This window comes from Pristiophorus japonicus, chromosome 13 (genome assembly GCF_044704955.1).
Source record: "Pristiophorus japonicus isolate sPriJap1 chromosome 13, sPriJap1.hap1, whole genome shotgun sequence".
Classification (NCBI taxonomy): domain Eukaryota; kingdom Metazoa; phylum Chordata; class Chondrichthyes; family Pristiophoridae; genus Pristiophorus; species Pristiophorus japonicus.
Window position 1 is genome coordinate 186,094,036 of NC_091989.1, and position 18,736 is coordinate 186,112,771.

Genomic DNA, 18,736 nt, shown 5'->3' on the forward strand with positions numbered 1-18,736 from the left:
AAGTAAGCATAATGACACATAAATAACAAAAGAAAGGGATAGGGCCACTAACAGATACACACGATAAACTCACAGGTAATGACAGATGGCAGCTAACAGCCGTGGCTCAGTGGGTAGCACTCTCAACATCCCCAGCATTGAAGCACGGACCACATTCGATCAGCTCCGCTGGGCAGGCCACATAATCCGCATGCCAGATACGAGACTCCCAAAGCAAGCGCTCTACTCGGAGCTCCTTCATGGCAAACGAGCCCCAGGTGGGCAGAGGAAACACTACAAGGACACCCTCAAAGCCTCCCTGATAAAGTACAACATCCCCACTGACACCTGGAAGTCCCTGGCCCAAGACCGCCCTAAGTGGAGGAAGTGCATCCGAGAGGGCGCTGAGCACCTCGAGTCTCATCGGCGACAGCATGCAGAAACCAAGCACAGGCAGCGGAAAGAGCGTGCGGCAAACCAGTCCCACCCTCCCCTTCCCTCAACGACTATCTGTCCCACCTGTGACAGGGACCGTGGCTCTCATATTGGACTGTTCAGCCACCAAAGAACGCACTTCAGGAGTGGAAGCACGTCTTCCTCAATTCCGAGGGGCTGCCTATGATGATGATGAGCACTCTCGCCTCTGAGGCAGAAGGTTGAGGGTTCAAGTCCCACTCCAGGGACTTGAGCACAAAAATTTGGGTTGACACGCCAGTGCAGTGCTGAGGGAGTGCGGCACTGTCAGAGGTGCCGCCTTTTGGAACCGTCATTAAACCGAGGCCCCATCTGCTCTCTCAGGTGGATGTAAAAGATCCCACGGCACTATTTCAAAGAAGAACAGGAAGTTATCCCCGGTGTCCTGCAGCCAATAGTTATCCCTCAATCAACATCACTAAAACAGATTATCTGGTCATTATCACATTGCTAGTTGTGGGAGCTTGCTGTGCGCAAATTGGCTGCCGCGTTTCCCACATTACAACAGTGACTACACTCCAAAAGTATTTCATTGGCTGTAAAGCGCTTTGAGACAACTGATGGTCGTGAAAAGCGTTATAAAAAAAGTATTAATTCATTACACGAGGAAGACTCACATGTTGGGCATGACATTAGAAGATGATTAAAAATGATATAAAGACATTTAAGATAGAAAGGAGGGAGCTAATTGATAAACTTAGTGAGGATAAAGTCTCGAGTCTGGATGGATTGCATCCACGTATATTAACAGAAGTTTGGGGAGAGATAGCAAAGTCACTATTACATATATAAACAAATCATTAGAAAAGGGAATGGAGCCAGAGGACTGGCGGACAGCTAATGTATTTCTATTCACAGTCTAAGGATAAGGGGTAAGCCATTTAGGACCGAGATGAGGAGAAACTTCTTCACACAGAGAGTGGTGAACCTGTGGAATTCTCTACCACAGAAAGTTGTTGAGGCCAATTCACTAAATATATTCAAAAAGGAGTTAGATGAGGTCCTTACTACTAGGGGGATCAAGGGGTATGGCGAGAAAGCAGGAATGGGGTACTGAAGTTGAATGTTCAGCCATGAACTTATTGAATGGCGGTGCAGGCTAGAAGGGCCGAATGGCCTACTCCTGCACCTATTTTCTATGTTTCTATGTTTCTATGTTTCTAAATAAAATGGGAGATAAAAAGGGAACTAAAGATCAATCAGCTTAACACACACAGTCTCACAACTCTATACTCTCACACCTCCAGGCACACACACTCTCACACTCACACTCACTCACACACTCACTCACTCACACATCCCCTGTTATCCGTTTCCCTGATATGGGACTCTATTTCTCCTCCATCAATAGACACAGCGGAGAGCTGCCAATGGTGCTGGTGCTGACAGACTGGGGAGTGTAACACTTGGCTCCAAGTCCCCAGACAGCTGCCAGAGAGCTCTCAAATCGACAAAAGAAATTCTTCGGCGGATTTAAATTGGCGGTGCTCTACAATGTAAAGGTTGCAGCTGAAACCGTTCCGATTCATTCTCCCCGTCCTCCCTCAAATAGAATAACTCAGCATTTGGAGTTGGTCCGAGGATCTAAGTTGCAGTGTCTAGCTGCGGATCCCAGGCATGGTTGCTGAGTCTGGCCCTGTCTGCAGCTCTGCGGGTGTCTGGGGAGATGGGTCGTGGTCCTGTGACAGTACGAGACATGTCTTGCACTTAGCCACTCTGCAGTCTGGCCCTCCGGGGAGTTTAGATTTGCAAACTACTGTTGTCTAACAGATCAAATACTGCTGGGATTACTGAAGTGCTAAGACTATCATGCAACCTGCCAGAATCTAATTCGGACAGACTGAAACGCCATTTGTAAAATCCCAGTTTTGCAATTCACTTACCTTGAAAGGAAATAGATAGTTCCTCTCGAACAAAGAAATTATCAGGCGCAGCAGTGACAATGTGAACGCCGATCTTCCATTGCAAATCTCCAATAAAAAAGCAATCAAATTTGTCTCACAGACTAATTAAGATCACGATCTCCAGTTACAAAAGACGTAAACAACAATGTGAATTAATAAAACACCTTTAATGTAATAAAACATCCCAAAGCACTTCAGAGGAACTAGTATCAGACAAACAAAAGACTTGCATTTATATAGCGTCTTTCATGACCACCGGGCGTCTCAAAGCACTTTACAGCCAATTAATTTCTTTTTGAAATATAGTCACTGTTGTAATGTGGGAAATGCGGCAGCCGACATGTGCACAGCAAGCTCCCACAAACAATAACATGCTAATGACCAGATAATCTGGTTTTGTTATGTTGATTGAGGGATAAATATTGGCCCCAGGACACCGGGGATAACTCCCCTGCTCTTCTTCAAAATAGTGCCATGGGATCTTTTATGTTCACCTGAGAGAGCAGACGGGGCCTCGGTTTAACATCTCATCTGAAAGATGGCATTTCTGACAGTGCGGAACTCCCTCAGCACTGCACAGGGAGTGTCAGCCGAGATTTTTGTGCTCAAGTTCCTGGAGTGGGACTTGAACCCATAACCTTCTGCCTCAGAGGTGAGTGAGAGTTCTACCCCACTGATCCATAGCTGACACTGTGAACAAAGGAGAATTTAGGACAGGTGACCAAAAGCTTGGTCAATGAGGCAGGTTTTAAGAAGCGACTTAAAGGGGGAGTGAGAGGTAGGAGGCAGAGAGGTTTAGGGAGGGAATTCCAGAGCTTAGGGTCCAGGCAGCTGAAGGCACGGCCGCCAACGGTGGAGTGAAGGGAGTGGGGGAGTGACAAGAGGCCAGAATTGGAGGAGCGCAGAGCACTCGTGGGTTGTGGGGCTGGAGGAGGTTAGAGATAAACTATGGGTGAGGCCACGGAGGGATTTGAAAACAAGGACAAGAATTTTAAATTTAAAGTGCTGCCTGACTGGGAGCCAATGTAGGTCAGCGAGCACAGGGGTGATGGGTGAGCAGGACTTGGTGCGAGTTAGGTTAGCGAGCACAGGGGGCGATGGGTGAGCGGGACTTGGTGCGAGTTAGGACATGGGGCAGTGAGCACAGGGGGTGATGGGTGAGCGGGATTTGGTGCGAGTTAGGTCAGCGAGCATAGGGGAGATGGGTGAGCGGGACTTGGTACGAGTTAGGTCAGCGAGCAAAGGGGTGATGGGTGAGCGGGACTTGGTGCGAGTTAGGTCAGCGAGCAAAGGGGTGATGGGTGAGCGGGACAGTGAGAGTTAGGTCAGCGAGCAAAGGGGTGATGGGTGAGCGGGACAGTGAGAGTTAAGTTAGCAAGCAGTTTTTTCGATGAGTTCAAGTTTCTCATGGGTGGAAAATGGGAGGCCGGCCAAGAGTGCGTTGGAATAGTTGTGTCTGGAGGTAACAAAGGCACAGATGAGGGTTGCAGCAGCGGATGAGCTGGGGCGGGGAGGAGATGGGCGATGTTACAGGCGGAGACGGGCGATGTTATGGGTTATGGGCGATGAGGGTTTCAGCAGCGGATGAACTGGGGCAGGGAGGAGACGGGCGATGTTACGGAGGCAGTCATGGTGATGGAGTTGGAAACTCAGCTCAGAGTGAAAGGGCGAGGTTGCAAAGAGTTTTGTTTAGCCAGAGACAGTGGGCAGGGAGGGGGATAGAATGGGTGGCTCGGGAATATAGTTTGTGACTGGGATGAATGTAGCGACGGTGAGATAGAGCTGGGTGTTGTCGGCAAAAATGTGGAATCTGTCATCCTGTCATCGAATTATGTCAATCAATCTTCCTCTAACATGGGTCGCATTATTTTACAACCTTAAGGGCAATTAGGGATGGGCAATAAAAGCCAGCCTTGCCAGCGACGCCTACATCCCAGGAACAAATTTTTTTTTACCTTCCCTTGGGGAACAGTGTGAATCAGTGGGAGGATTTGTGGGCTGATGAACTGTCTGACCAACAGTCAGCTGAACACTCTTTCCATGGCCGTAACCACCATGTCACCATGGCTGTGGGGGGGCGGGGGGGGGGGGGCGCGAGGTTAATTCTATACAGCGCGAGGGTTCAATGGGCTCCCACAACCCATACGATGAGGGAGGGGGGTCACTCACACTCTCGATGCGACTATCCCACAGGACATTGTAATGTATGCATCTGTGAGCATGCTCAGAGGTTTGTAGAACTGTTAAGTTGGGAGTGGCTTAGCCAGTCACCTGATGTTCACAAAACTCAATAAAACCCCAGCCAGTTGGGTTCGGGGGATCCACGATGAGACAGGTGTTTGTGAGCCTGGTGGATGAACTGGTAATGTGTAGTGTAATTGTTATACCTTTTCTAATAAACCCAGTGAAGATGTTGACTATGACTTGGAGTTCAGTCTCTGAATGCGCACACTCAGAGATTGAACTCCCAAGTCATAGTCAACATCTTCACCGAGGCATACGAAAGCATAGGCCTTACACTAAACATCCGTAAGACAAAGGTCCTCCACCAACCTGACCCCGCCACACAGCACTGCCCCCCAGTCATCAAAATCCACGGCGCGGCCTGAGTGTGCGCATTCAGAGACTGAACTCCAAGTCAGTCTCTGAACTCCACTTTCCATACTTCGGGAGCCTATCATCAGCAAGGACAGACATCGACGACAAGGGTTAACACCACCTCCAGTGTGCCAGCGCAGCCTTCGGCCGCCTGAGGAAGAGAGTGTTCAAAGATCAGGCCCTCAAATCTGGCACCAAGCTTATGGTCTACAGGGCTGTAGTGATACCTGCCCTCCTGTATGGGTCAGAGATGTGGACCATATACAGTAGACACCTCAAATCGCTGGAGAAATACCACCAACGATATCTCCGCAAGATCCTGCAAATCCCCTGGGAGGACAGACACACCAACGCTAGTGTTCTCGATCAGGTCAACATCCCCAGCACCAAAGCACTGACCACACTCGACCAGTTCTGTTGGGCGGGCCGCATTGTTCGCATGACTCAAGACACCCAAATCCAGGGCTGACCAAGACTGGGAACTCAACATCCAGGGGTATTCAACATTTAGGAAGGATAGACAGAAAGGAAAAGGAGGCGGGGTGGCGTTGCTGGTTAAAGAGGAAATTAATGCAATAGTAAGGAGGGACATTAGCCTGGATGATGTGGAATCGGTATGGGTGGAGCTGCGGAATACTAAAGGGCAGAAAACGCTAGTGGGAGTTGTGTACAGACCACCAAACAGTAGTGGTGAGGTTGGGGACAGCATCAAACAAGAAATTAGGGATGTGTGCAATAAAGGTACAGCAGTTATCATGGGCGACTTTAATCTATATATTGATTGGGCTAACCAAACTGGTAGCAATGCGGTGGAGGAGGATTTCCTGGAGTGTATTAGGGATGGTTTTCTCGACCAATATGTCGAGGAACCAACTAGAGAGCTGGCCATCCTAGACTGGGTGATGTGTAATGAGAAGGGACGAATTAGCAATCTTGTTGTGCGAGGTCCCTTGGGGAAGAGTGACCATAATATGGTAGAATTCTTTATTAGGATGGAGAGTGACACAATTAATTCGGAAACTAAGGTCCTGAACTTAAGGAAAGGTAACTTCGACGGTATGAGGCGTGAATTGGTTAGAATAGACTGGCAAAGGACACTTAAAGGGTTGACGGTGGATAAGCAATGGCAAACATTTAAAGATCACATGGATGAACTTCAGCAATTGTACATCCCTGTCTGGAGTAAAAATAAAGCGGGGAAGGTGGCTCAACCGTGGCTTAAAAGGGAGATTAAGGATAATGTTAAAGCCAAGGAAGAGGCATGGAAATTGGCTAGAAAAAGCAACAAACCTGAGGACAGGGAGAAATTTAGAATTCAAAGGAGGAGGATTAAGGGTTTAATTAAGAGTGGAAAAATAGAATATGAGAGGAAGCTTGCAGGGAACATAAAAACTGACTGCAAAAGCTTCTATAAATATGTGAAGAGAAAAAGATTATTGAAGACAAACATAGGTCCTTTGCAGTCGGATTCAGGTGAATTTATAATGGGGAACAAAGAAATGGCAGACCATTGAACAAATATTTTGGTTCTGTCTTCACAAAGGAAGACACAAATAATCTTCCGAAGGTACTAGGGGACCGAGGGTCTAGTGAGAAGGAGGGACTGAAGGATATCCTTATTAGGCAGTAAATTGTGTTAGGGACATTAATGGGATTGAAGGCCGATAAATCCCCGGGGCCTGATAGTCTGCATCCCAGAGTACTTAACGAAGTGGCCCTAGAAATAGTGGATGCATTGGTGACGATTTTACAACAGTCTATCGACTCTGGAACAGTTCCTATGGACTGGAGGGTAGCTAATGTAACACTACATTTTTAAAAAGGAGGGGGAGAGAAAACGGGTAATTATAGACCAGTTAGCCTGACATCAGTAGTGGGGAAAATGTTGGAATCAATCATTAAGGATGAAATAGCAGCGCATTTGGAAAGCAGTGACAGGATCGGTCCAAGTCAGCATGGATTTATGAAAGGCAAATCATGCTTGACAAATCTTCTGGAATTTTTTGAGGATGTAACTAGCAGAGTGGACAAGGGAGAACCAGTGGATGTGGTGTATTTGGACTTTCAAAAGGCTTTTGCCAAGGTCCCGCACAAGAGATTGTTGTGCAAAATCAAAGCACATGGTATTCGGGGTAATGTACTGATGTGGATAGAGAACTGGTTGGCAGACAGGAAGCAGAGAGTCGGGATAAACGAGTCCTTTTCAGAATGGTAAGCAGTGACTAGTGGAGTGCCGCAGGGCTCAGTGCTGGGACCCCAGCTCTTTACAATATACAGTAACGATTTAGATGAAGGAATTGAGTGTAATATCTCCAAGTTTGCAGATGACACTAAACTGGGTGGAGGTGTGAGCTGTGAGGAAGACACTAAGAGGCTGCAGGGTGACTTGGACCGGTTAGGTGAGTGGGCAAATGCAAGGCAGATGCAGTATAATGTGGATAAATGTGAGGTTATCCATTTTGGGGGCAAAAACACAAAGGCAGAATATTTTCTGAATGGCGGCAGATTAGGAAAAGGGGAGGTGCAACGAGACCTGGGTGTCATGGTTCATCAGTCATTGAAAGTTAGCATGCAGGTACAGCAGGTGGTGAAGAAGGCTAGGGGATTTGAGTATAGGAGCAGGGAGGTCTTACTGCAGTTGTACAGAGCCTTGGTGAGGCCTCATCTGGAATAATGTGTTCAGTTTTGGTCTCCTAATCTGTGGAAGGACATTCTTGCTATTGAGAGAGTGCAGCGAAGGTTCACCAGACTGATTCCAGGGATGGCTGGACTGAAATATGAGGAGAGACTGGATCAACTGGGCCTTTATTCACTGGAGTTTAGAAGGATGAGAGGGGATCTCATAGAAACGTATAAGATTCTGACGGGACTGGACAGGTTAGATGCGGGAAGAATGTTCCCGATGTTGAGGAAGTCCAGAACCAGGGGACATAGTCTTAGGATAAGGGGTAGGCCAATTAGGACTGAGATGAGGAGAAACTTCTTCACTCATAGAGTTGTTAACCTGTGGAATTCCCTGCCGCAGAGAGTTGTTGATGCCAGTTCATTGGATATATTCAAGAGGGTGTTAGATATGGCCCTTATGGCTAAAGAGATCAAGGGATATGGAGAGAAAGCAGGAAAGGGGTACTGAGGGAATGATCAGCCATGATTTTATTGAATGGTGGTGCAGGCTCAAAGAGCCGAATGGCCTGCTCCTGCACCTATTTTCTATGTTTTTAAAGCAAACGCTCTACTCGGAACTCCTTCACGGCAAGTGAGCCCCAGGTGGGCAGAGGAAACGTTTCAAGGACACCCTCAAATCCTCCTTGATAAAATGCAACATCCCCACCGACACCTGGGAGTCCCTGGCCAAAGACTGCCCTAAGTGGAGGAAAAGCATCTGGGAGGTCACCGAGAGCATGCAGAAAACAAGCGCAGGCAGCGGAAGGAGCGTGCGGCAAACCAGACTCCCCACCCACCCTTTCCTTCAACGACTGTCTGTCCCACCTGTGACAGAGACTGTAATTCCTATATTGGACTGTTCAGTCACCCGAGAACTCACTTTGAGTGGAAGCAAGCCTTCCTCGATTTTGAGGGACTGCCTATGATGATGATGAATAAACCCACTAGTTCTTAATCACAATGTGTTGCTATGAATTCTCAAGCAAAGAACCTATGAAGTAAATACATTACAGACATCAACCCAGAATTCTGTGCATGAGCTCCAGTCTCCACTCTTCGGGTACGGTAGCATAGTGGTTATGTCACTGGACGAGTAATCCAGAGGCCTGGACTTATGATCCAGAAACAAGAGTTCAAATCCCACAATGGCAGCTGCGGAATTTAAATTCAGTTAAGTAAATAAATCTGTAATAAAAAGCTACTATCAGTGTTGGTACCATGATACTGCTGGATTGTCAGAAAAACCCATCTGGTTCACTAATGCCCTTTAGGGAAGGAAATCTGCCGCCCTTACCCGGTCTGGGCCTACATGGGACTCCAGACCCACAACAACTTGACTCTTAGCTGCTCCCGGAGTTGTCCCAAATTACTACACTACACCACACGGACTGCAGCGGTTCAAGAAGGCAGATCCACACCAGCTTCTCAAGGGCAATTAGTGATGGGCAATAAATGCCGGCCTTACCAGCGATGCCTACATCTCGGGTCAGATCATAGATTCATAGAAAATTACAACGCAGAACGAGGCCATTCGGCCCATTGTGTCCGCGCCAGCCGACAAAGAGCTATCCAGCCTAATCCCACTTTCCAGCCCTTGGTCTGTGTGGTTGTGGCACTCCAAGTGCCCATCCAAGTACTTTTTAAATGTGGTGAGGGTTTCTGCCTCGACCACCCTTTCAGGCAGTGAGTTCCAGACCCCCATCAAGAACTTTCCCCTCAAATCCCCTTTAAACTCTCCAACAATTACATTAAATTTATGTCCCCTGGTTATTGACCTCTCTGCTAAGGGAAACAGGACCTTCCTATCCAGTCTATCCAGGCCCCTCATAATTGTATACACCTCAATAAGGTCTGCCCTCAGTCTCCTCTGTTCCAAGGAAAACAAACCCAGCCTATCCAATCTTTCCTCATAGCTAAAATTCTCCAGTCCAGGCAACAACCTCGTAAATCACCTCTGTACCATTTTCAGTGCAATCTCATCTTTCCTGTAATGTGGTGACTAGAACTGCACACAATACTCAAGCTGTGGCCCAACCAGTGTTTTATACAGTTCTGGCATAACCTCCCTGCTCTTGTATTCTATGCCTTGGCTAATAAAAGCAAATATTCCGTATGCCCTTCACCACCTTACCTGCCGGGCTTCACTGGCCAATGAGAGAGCATAAGAACATAAGAATTAGGAACAGGAGTAGGCCATCTAGCCCCTCGAGCCTGCTCTGCCATTCAACAAGATCATGGCTGATCTGGCCGTGGACTCAGCTCCACTTACCCGCCCGCTCCCCGTAACCCTTAATTCCCTTATTGGTTAAAAATCTATCTATCTGTGACTTGAATATATTCAATGAGCTAGCCTCAACTGTTTCCTTGGGCAGAGAATTCCACAGATTCACAACCCTCTGGGAGAAGAAATTACTTCTCAACTCGGTTTTAAATTGGCTCCCCCATATTTTGAGGCTGTGTCCCCTAGTTCTAGTCTTCCCGACCAGTGGAAACAACCTCTCTGCCTCTATCTTGTCTATCCCTTTCATTATTTTAAATGTTTCTATAAGATCACCCCTCATCCTTCTGAACTCCAACGAGTAAAGACCCAGTCTACTCAATCTATCATCATAAGGTAACCCCCTCATCTCCGGAATCAGCCTAGTGAATCATCTCTGTACCCCCTCCAAAGCCAGTATATCCTTCCTTAAGTTAGGTGACCAAAACTGCACGCAGAAAGTGCCCGCTGCACGGTACCACAATGGGGAAACGCACCTGATGGGACTGCGACCTAGGTCTTGGTCCACAGCCTGGACTTTCCCCACAGTTGTTCCAGCCGGGGCGCTTTCGTTGACCTCCATGAAGTAGACGGGCAGGGAGAATATCGGCGGCTCGTCGGCATCCGCCACAGAGACCTTGACGCTGGCCGTGTCCTTGAACGGGCCCCTGCTGACGAAGTGCGAGTCGATGTGGACGTTGGCCGCCTCCACCTTCAGCCAATACGACTTCTTGCTTTCAAAGTCCAGGCCCTGCTACAAAGGGAGCGACAGGAGATGGATTAGTTGGCAGCGGGAAGAGGCTGAGTGCAAACAGACACTGATAAATGGAGAGGGTGTAGGGGGGGCAACACCATGATGGATGTTAGTAGCTCCGCTGACAGGACTGACTTGAGATGAAATATTTCATTCCGAGCTGAAATTAAGCTGGAGAGGGAGACAGAAAGCAACACCACTTCTGTCATCAGCTCTACCCTGTTACATCGCGTAGTGGTCTGGGCGATGCTGTCTTTAACTTCCATTGCCTACAGACCTTTCAAACACTTCGCTCCAGCTCACATAGAATGACATAGAATGTACAGCACAGAAACAGGCCATTCGGCCCAACAGATCCGTGCCAGTGTTTATTCTCCACACGAGCCTCCTCCCACCCCCCCCATCATCTCACCCCATCAACATATCCTTCTATTCCTTTCTCCCTCATGTGTTTATCTAGCTCCCCTTAAATGCATCTATGAAAGAAAGACTTGCATTTATATAGCGCCTTTCATGACCACCAGACATCTCAAACCATTTTACAGCCAATTAAGTACTTTTGGAGGGTAGTCACTGCTGTAATGTGGGAAATGCTATACTATTCACCTCACCCACTCCCTGTGGCAGCGAGTTCCACATTCTCACCGCTCTCTGGGTAAAGAAGCTTCTCCTGAATTCCTTATTGGATTTATTAGTGACTGTCTGACATTGATAGCCCCTAGTTCTGGTCTCCACACAAGTGGGAACATCTTCTCTACATCTACCCTATCAAACCCTTTCATTGTCTTAAAGATCTCTGTCAGGTCACGCCTCAGCCTTCTCTTTTCCAGAGAACTGAGCCCTGGCCTGATCAGCCTTTCCTGATAGTTATAACCTCTCAGTTCTGGTATCATTCTTGTAAATCTTTTTTGCAACTTCTCCAGTGCCTCGATATCCTTCTTGTAATATGGGGACCAGAACTGTGCACAGTGCTCCAAGTGCGGTCTAACCAAGGTATACAGACACGAGAACTGTTCGCACTGCTCCAAGTGCGGTCTAACCAAGGTATACAGAGACCAGAACTGTTCACAGAGCTTCAAGTGTGGTCTAACCAAGGTATACGGAGACCAGAACTGTTCACAGAGCTCTAAGTGTGGTCTAACCAAGGTATATGGAGACCAGAATTGTTCACAGAGCTCCAAGTGTGGTCTAACCAAGGTATACAGAGACCAGAACTGTTCACAGAGCTCTAAGTGTGGTCTAACCAAGGTATACAGAGACCAGAACTGTTCACAGAGCTCCAAGTGTGGTCTAACCAAGGTATACAGAGACCAGAACTGTTCACAGAGCTCCAAGTGTGGTCTAACCAAGGTATACGGAGACCAGAGCTGTTCACAGAGCTCCAAGTGTGGTCTAACCAAGGTATACGGAGACCAGAGCTGTTCACAAAGCTCCAAGTGTGGTCTAACCAAGGTATACGGAGACCAGAACTGTTCACAGAGCTTCAAGTGTGGTCTAACCAAGGTAGACGGAGACCAGAGCTGTTCACAGAGCTCCAAGTGTGGTCTAACCAAGGTAGACGGAGACCAGAACTGTTCACAGAGCTCCAAGTGTGGTCTAACCAAGGTATACGGAGACCAGAGCTGTTTGCCGTGTTTGAGTATACGGAGACCAGAACTGTTCGCACTACTCTAAGTGCGGTCTACCCAAGGTATATGGAGACCAGAACTGTTCGCCGTGCTCTAAGTGCGGTCTAACCAAGGTCATATACAAGTTGAGCATAACTTCATAGAATCATAGAATGATGCAGTAAAGAAGGGGTTAAGATTTGGGATGCACTACCTGATAAGGTGGTGGAAACAGATTCAAAAGGGAATTGGATAAATATTTAAAGGAGAAACAAAATTACAGGGATATGGGGAAAGAGCGGGAGAGTGGGACTGACTGGGTTGCTCTTTGAAAGAGCCAGCGCAGACTCGATGGACGGGATGGCCTCGTTCTTTGCGGTACTATTCTATGATTCTATGATGTTAAGGAGGCCATTCAGCCCATTGTGTCTGTGCTGGCTATTTGAAAGAGCGATCCAATTACTCCCACTCCCCCCGCCCCCGCTCTTTCCCCATTGCCCTGCAAATTTTTCCTTTGCAAGTATTTATCCAATTCTCTTTTGCAAATGATTATTGAATCTGCTTCCACTGCCCTTTCAGACAGCACATCTCACTGCTTTTCAATTCTATCCTCTGGAAATGAACCCAGTGCTTTAGTTAGTTAAGGAATGTCCATATCTCCCCATGAGCTTGTGACTTTTTCGATGAGTGTGATGACAGCTATATCTTCATTCCTTAGATTTGTGGAGCTGTTGCATTGTGAGTGGCTGAGCCAGCGACGTGATGTTCACAAGACTCAATAAAACCCCAGTGAGTTGGGTCTCGGTCATCCACGATGAGGTATGCAGCTGTGAGCCTAGTGGATGAACCGGTAAGGTGTAGTGTGATTGTTAATGAACCAACTAGTTCTTCATAGCAATGTGTTGCTATAAATTCTTAAGCAAAGAACCCATGAAGCAAATACATTACAACTCGAGCTGTAATAAACACCGGCATAGACCAGTTGGGCCGAATGGTCGGTTTCTGTGCGCTATGTAATTCTAATTGGACCCATAAATTAAAGCTTACAGACCCTTTAGTTTGTAAAAAAGGTAAAAAGAGACCTTTAAAATTAGTGCAACAGCCATCATGACTGATCAGGGTAGTATAAAAAAGCAGATGGTCAGATTAGCATGAATTTTACATACAAACTGACAGCCCTAATTAGGATGATGTTTTGAAGAGCTGAATAATGGATCACACTGTGTTTGGGGTCCATACACTGCTTTCCAAGGTCGGGCGTAGTGTTAGACTTGTCCCAGCGGAGTTGGCAACGGATCAGCTTCTGGGACAGGTCTCCGAGAGTTAATACGGCGCAGCACACGTCTGATCTTCAGTTCAGGATGATCCAGGATTCTAAAATAAGTTAACACATCCAGCTCGTTTCAAATCCAACCATTACCTCGCCCCCTCCCTATCTCTGTAACCTCTTCCAGCCCAACACAGCTAAATGCGAGGTACAGTATTACATTTTGGTACAAAGAACAGGGAGGTCACTTATTACTGAGAGGGTGCGAGGCTCGGTGGGGTAGAGGAACAAAAGGATCTCGGAGTACAAAGACCAATCACTAAAAGTTGTGACACAAGTTAGCAAGGCCATAAAAAAAAAACCATACCAAGTACGAGGGTTTATTTCTAGAGGTATAGATTTGAAAAGTAGGGAAGATAGGCTAAACCTGTATCGAACCTTGGTTAGAGCACACAGGGCTAGGAAGCTGAAGGCATGGCCACCAATGGTGGAGCAATGGAAATCAGGGATGCACAAGAGGCCAGATTTGGAGGAACCCAGAGATCTCGGAGGGGTGTGGGGCTGGAGGAGGTTAGTGAGATAGGGAGGGGGCGAGGGCCATGGCAGGATTGGAAAACAATGCCAATATTAGAATCAAGGTGTAGCCAGACTGGGAGCCATAAGAACATATGAAATAGGAGCAGGAGTAGGCCATTTGGCCTCTCGAGCCTGCTCCGCCTGATCTGATCTTGGCCTCAACTCCACTTCCCTGCCCGATCCCCATAATCCTGGACTTCCTTATCCTTCAAAAATGTAGGGCAACGAGCAGAGGGAGCGATGGGTGAGCGAGCAGTGGTGTGAGTGAGGAGACAATAGAGACCTTCCTATTGCAGCAGCGCCCTGATTGATGTGGCTAATTTATTACCAACTTATTGCTCAGATTTGGGCAGTTTTGGGGGCTGTGGAGTCTTGCTCAGTTGGAACTGACTGCCGCAGATTGATTTCACTATGACTGCAGCAGCTGGCAGCGAAAGATCTTCGTCCCATCATTCTGGCCGCCATTCCATTTCCAGTCTCAGCAATAAATAGGGCTATCCTCTATTCTGTTGCAAAATGTCACCCCCCTCCTCCCCCTCCGCTTTTTTATCTTAAAAATTGAATAATTTAAATAAAAGCTAAATTGTGTGGGAATGCAACAAAGATGGGAGGAAAAGCAATGTCTGAAAAAGGACAAAGACAGGCTAAGTGAGTGGGCAAAAATTTGGCAGATGGAGTATAATGTTGGAAAGTGTGAGGTCATGCACTTTGGCAGAAAAAAATCAAACAGCAAGTTATTATTTAAACTCTCATCCTTGTTTTCAAATCCCTCAAGGGCCTCGCCCCTCTCTATCTCTGTAATCTCCTCCTGCCCCACAACGCCCCCACCCCCCATCCCCCGAATTGTCTGCGCTCCTCTAATTCTGCCCTCCTGAGCATCCCTGATTATAATCGTTCCACCATTGGTGTCCATGCCTTCAGCTGCCTGGGCCCCAAGCTCTGGAACACCCTCCCTAAACCCCTCCGCCTCTCTACCTCTCTTTCCTCCTTTTAGACGCTCCTTAAAACCTATCTCTTTGACCAAGCTTTGGGTCACCTGCCCTAATTTCTCCTTATGTGGCTCGGTGTCAAATTCTTTGTCTTATAAGTGAAGCGCCTGGGGATGTTTTACTACATTAACAGCGCTATATAAATACAAGTTGTTGTTGTTGTGCAGTGTAATTCTATTATCCTATCAGCCTTCTATCAGCCAAACAACCCGATCCACCCACAGCTTTATATTGGTGTAGTACCTGTTTCAGCTTGATAACTCCCTCCTGAGTCTGTGAATCGGTTGTGATTTCAAAGAAATCCCTGCCGTCTCCATCAATGATCCTGTAGGCCACCATGGCATTCTCCCCAATGTCTGGGTCGTTGGCCTTTATCCGTCCCACAATCGCCCCGATATCGCCAGCCTCCGAGATCAACATCGGGTACACACCTGAGGGGAAAGAACGTCAGGCCTTGCGTTTAGGATGGAATTCCCCACTTGGGCGCTTTCAATTACCAATCGTTGCCCCATTTGTAGTGCCCCAGGGAAGTTATGCGCGAACTGTATACAACACTAGTTAGGCCACAGCTGGAGTACTGCGTGCAGTTCTGGCCACCACATTACAGGAAGGATGGGATTGCACTAGAGAGGGTACAGAGGAGATTTACGAAGATGTTACCTGGACTGGAAAAATTTAGCTATGAGGAAAGATTGGATAGACTGGGTTTGTTTGAGAAGGCTGAGGGGAGACCTTATTGAGGCAAATATAATTATGAGGGGCCTAGATAGAGTGGATAGGAAAGACCTATTTCCCTTAGCTGAGGGGTCAGCAACCAGGGGACATAGATTTTAAATAATTCAAAGTAAGAAGGATTAGAGGGGAGATGAGAAAACATTACTTTGTGCAGAGCTCCTTCCTGGTAAACGAGCCAAAGTTGGGCATGGGAAACGTTACAAGAACACCCTCAAAGCCTCCCTGGTAAAGTGTGACATCACCACTGACGCCTGGGAGACCCTGGCCGCAGACCGCCCGAGGTGGAGAAAGTGCATCCGGGAGGGCGTTGAGTTCTTCGAGTCTCAACGCAAACAGCGTGAAACGGTCAAGCGCAGATATAGGAAGGAGCGCACGGCAAACCAGTCCCACCCACCCCCTTCCCTCAACGAATGTCTGTCCCACCTGTAACAGGGTTTGTGGCTCTCATATCGGACTGTTCAGCCATCAAAGAACTCACTTTGGGAGTGGAAGCAAGTCTTCCTCGATTCCAAGGGACTGCCTGTGATGATATCTCCCAGAGGGTGGTGGGGGTCTGGAACTCACTACCTGAAAGGGTGGTAGAGGCAGAAACCCTCACCACATTTAAAAGGTACTTGGATATGCACTTAAAGTGCTGGAAGATGGGATTAAGCTGGGTAGCTCTTGGTCGGGCGGCACAGACACGATGGGCCGATTGGTCACCTTCTGTGTCGTAATTTTTCTATGATTCAATGATTTGCGACTGAGGGCAAATTGAAAAGGAAGGCTTCAACATGCATCTCTCTGGTGGTGCACATGTGCGTTAACTGACGTTGAGCTTCCCGTGGGATAGGGGTGTAGCGGTTACGTTACTGGATAAGCAATCAAGAGGCCTGAACTAATGCAAAAGCAAAATACTGCGGATGCTGGAAATCAGAAATAGAAACAGAAACTGCTGCAGACACTCCGCGGGTCGGGCAGCATCAGCGGCGAGAGAAACAGAGTTAACGCTTCGGGTCGATGACCCTTCGTCAGAGCTGGGAAAAGTTAAGAGATGTCACAGGTTTTTAACCAAGTGTAGGGGCAGGGGCAGGGGAGGAAAAAACAAAAGGGATGGTCTGTGATCGGGTGGAAGGCAAGAGAGATTAAATGACAAAAGAGATGATGGTGCGAGGCAAAAGGAGCTGGTAATGGGACAAGTTACGAATCAAAAGATGAGTCTAGAGAGGGTGGAAATGGGAATGGCCGAATCACTAATAATCTCGTAGAACGTGAGTTCAAATCCCACCTTGGCAGTTGAACAATTCACTGCAGACTCATAAAAAACTGATATCATTAACAGTGACTATGAAGCCGTCACATCATTGTAAAAACCCAACCAGTTCACCACTGTCCTCTAGGGAAGGAAACGTGCTGGCCTTACCCGGTCTGGGCCTATATGTACCACCAGTCCCACACCAATGTGGCTGACTCTTAAGTGGCCTGTTTGAAACCATTACAGTGGTTCACGAAGATGATCCATCAGCATGTTCTCAGGGCAGCTAAGAATGGGAAATAATTGCCGGCCTTGCCACCGACGCCCACAATCCCAGAATGATAAAAACAATATCTCACCAGGAGAACCTTCTCTTTGTTCTTTCCTCCCTTCCCTCCTTTCCCTGCCCCTGCACTTGCTTACAACCTGTTTCAACTCTAAGGAAGGGAGCTAAAGGCTTCATCTCAGAGGGATAACAAGTGAAGGACACACCGTCTTGCCTCTGTACACACCCTTCAGGAGGTTCAACAATAACAACCTCATACAAGATTTAAGGATGGAGGAATTTTTCTCCTCCCTCGCCCTTAAGTGTCAGCTTAGTGGGAGCACTCTCGCCTCTGAGTCAGAAGGTCGTGGGTTCAAGCCCAACTCCAGAGAATTAAGCTCATGATCCAAGCTGATATTCCAGTGCAGTACTGAGGGAGCGCTGCACTGTCGGAGGGGCAGTACTGAGGGAGCTGTGCATTGTCGGAGGGGCAGTACTGAGGGAGCGCCGCAGTGTCGGAGGGGCAGTACTGAGGGAGCGCTGCACTGTCAGAAGGGCTGTACTGAGGGATTGCTGCACTGTCGGGGGGGCAGTGCTGAGGGAGCACTGCACTTTCGGGGGGGCAGTACTGAGGGAGCGCTGCACTGTCGGAGGGACAGTACTGAGGGAGTGCTGCACTGTCAGAAGGGCAGTACTGAGGGATTGCTGCACTGTCGGGGGGGCAGTACTGAGGGAGTGCTGCACTGTCGGAGGTGACCTCTTTCAGCTATCTCAGAAACTGTTCATTCTTGGAAAAACTTGAAGAGAAAATGTTAACAGTGTTTTGGGACCAGCCTTAATAAAGAGGCTTGGTCCTTCTTTATCCCTTACACAAGGTTTAATGAAGATAGGAAGAGGAGGAGGCCATTCAACCCCTCAAGCCTGTTCCGCAAATCAATCAGATCATGGCTGATCGGTATCTTAATTCCCTCTCCCGGCCTTGGTTCCGTAACCCTTAATACCGTGAACATGTGAGTGGATAAAGAGGAGCGTCCTTACTCTGGGGGAACTTTGGTGGGTTGTCGTTGACGTCAGTGAGGGTGATTGTCACTCGAGTTGTCCCTGAGAGACCTCCTATGTGGCCTCCCATATCCTTTGCCTGTATCATCACCAGGTAATCCTCCCTTGCCTCTCGGTCCATGTTTGGAAGAGCAGTCCTGATGATGCCTAGAGAGAAGAAAAAGGAAAGATTAATTATATTCATTGTCGATCTACAATGAAGACGATGGGCCCAACATTGAGGTCGCTTTTCTCAGTCGGAACTATAACCCTCAGGAATTTTTACTTTGATCAATTTATTTCTATTGGTCCTACTGGCCTGCCTAACTTGTGAAGCAACAGTTTGATATTGTACCTTTATAACATTTCACGCACCACGTCAAAGTCAGTCGTTA

At 47.7% G+C, this 18,736-nt stretch overlaps 1 protein-coding gene across 4 annotated transcripts in view; it reads right to left on the reverse strand.

Annotated features, from left to right (window-relative positions):
- Window positions 1–18,736, reverse strand: part of LOC139278368 (cadherin-11-like) — a 134,690-nt gene that overhangs the window by 63,329 nt on the left and 52,625 nt on the right. For 3 of the 4 annotated variants that reach the window (XM_070897041.1, XM_070897040.1, XM_070897043.1), the window contains 3 exons: window positions 18,342–18,509; window positions 15,313–15,500; window positions 10,374–10,627 (listed from right to left, as the gene is read on the reverse strand). In XM_070897041.1, coding sequence (XP_070753142.1) covers window positions 10,374–10,627; window positions 15,313–15,500; window positions 18,342–18,509 — 610 coding nt within the window. Of the gene's footprint in view, window positions 1–10,373; window positions 10,631–15,312; window positions 15,501–18,341; window positions 18,510–18,736 lie in introns of all 4 variants that reach the window. The other variant, XM_070897042.1, reaches the window with a different exon arrangement.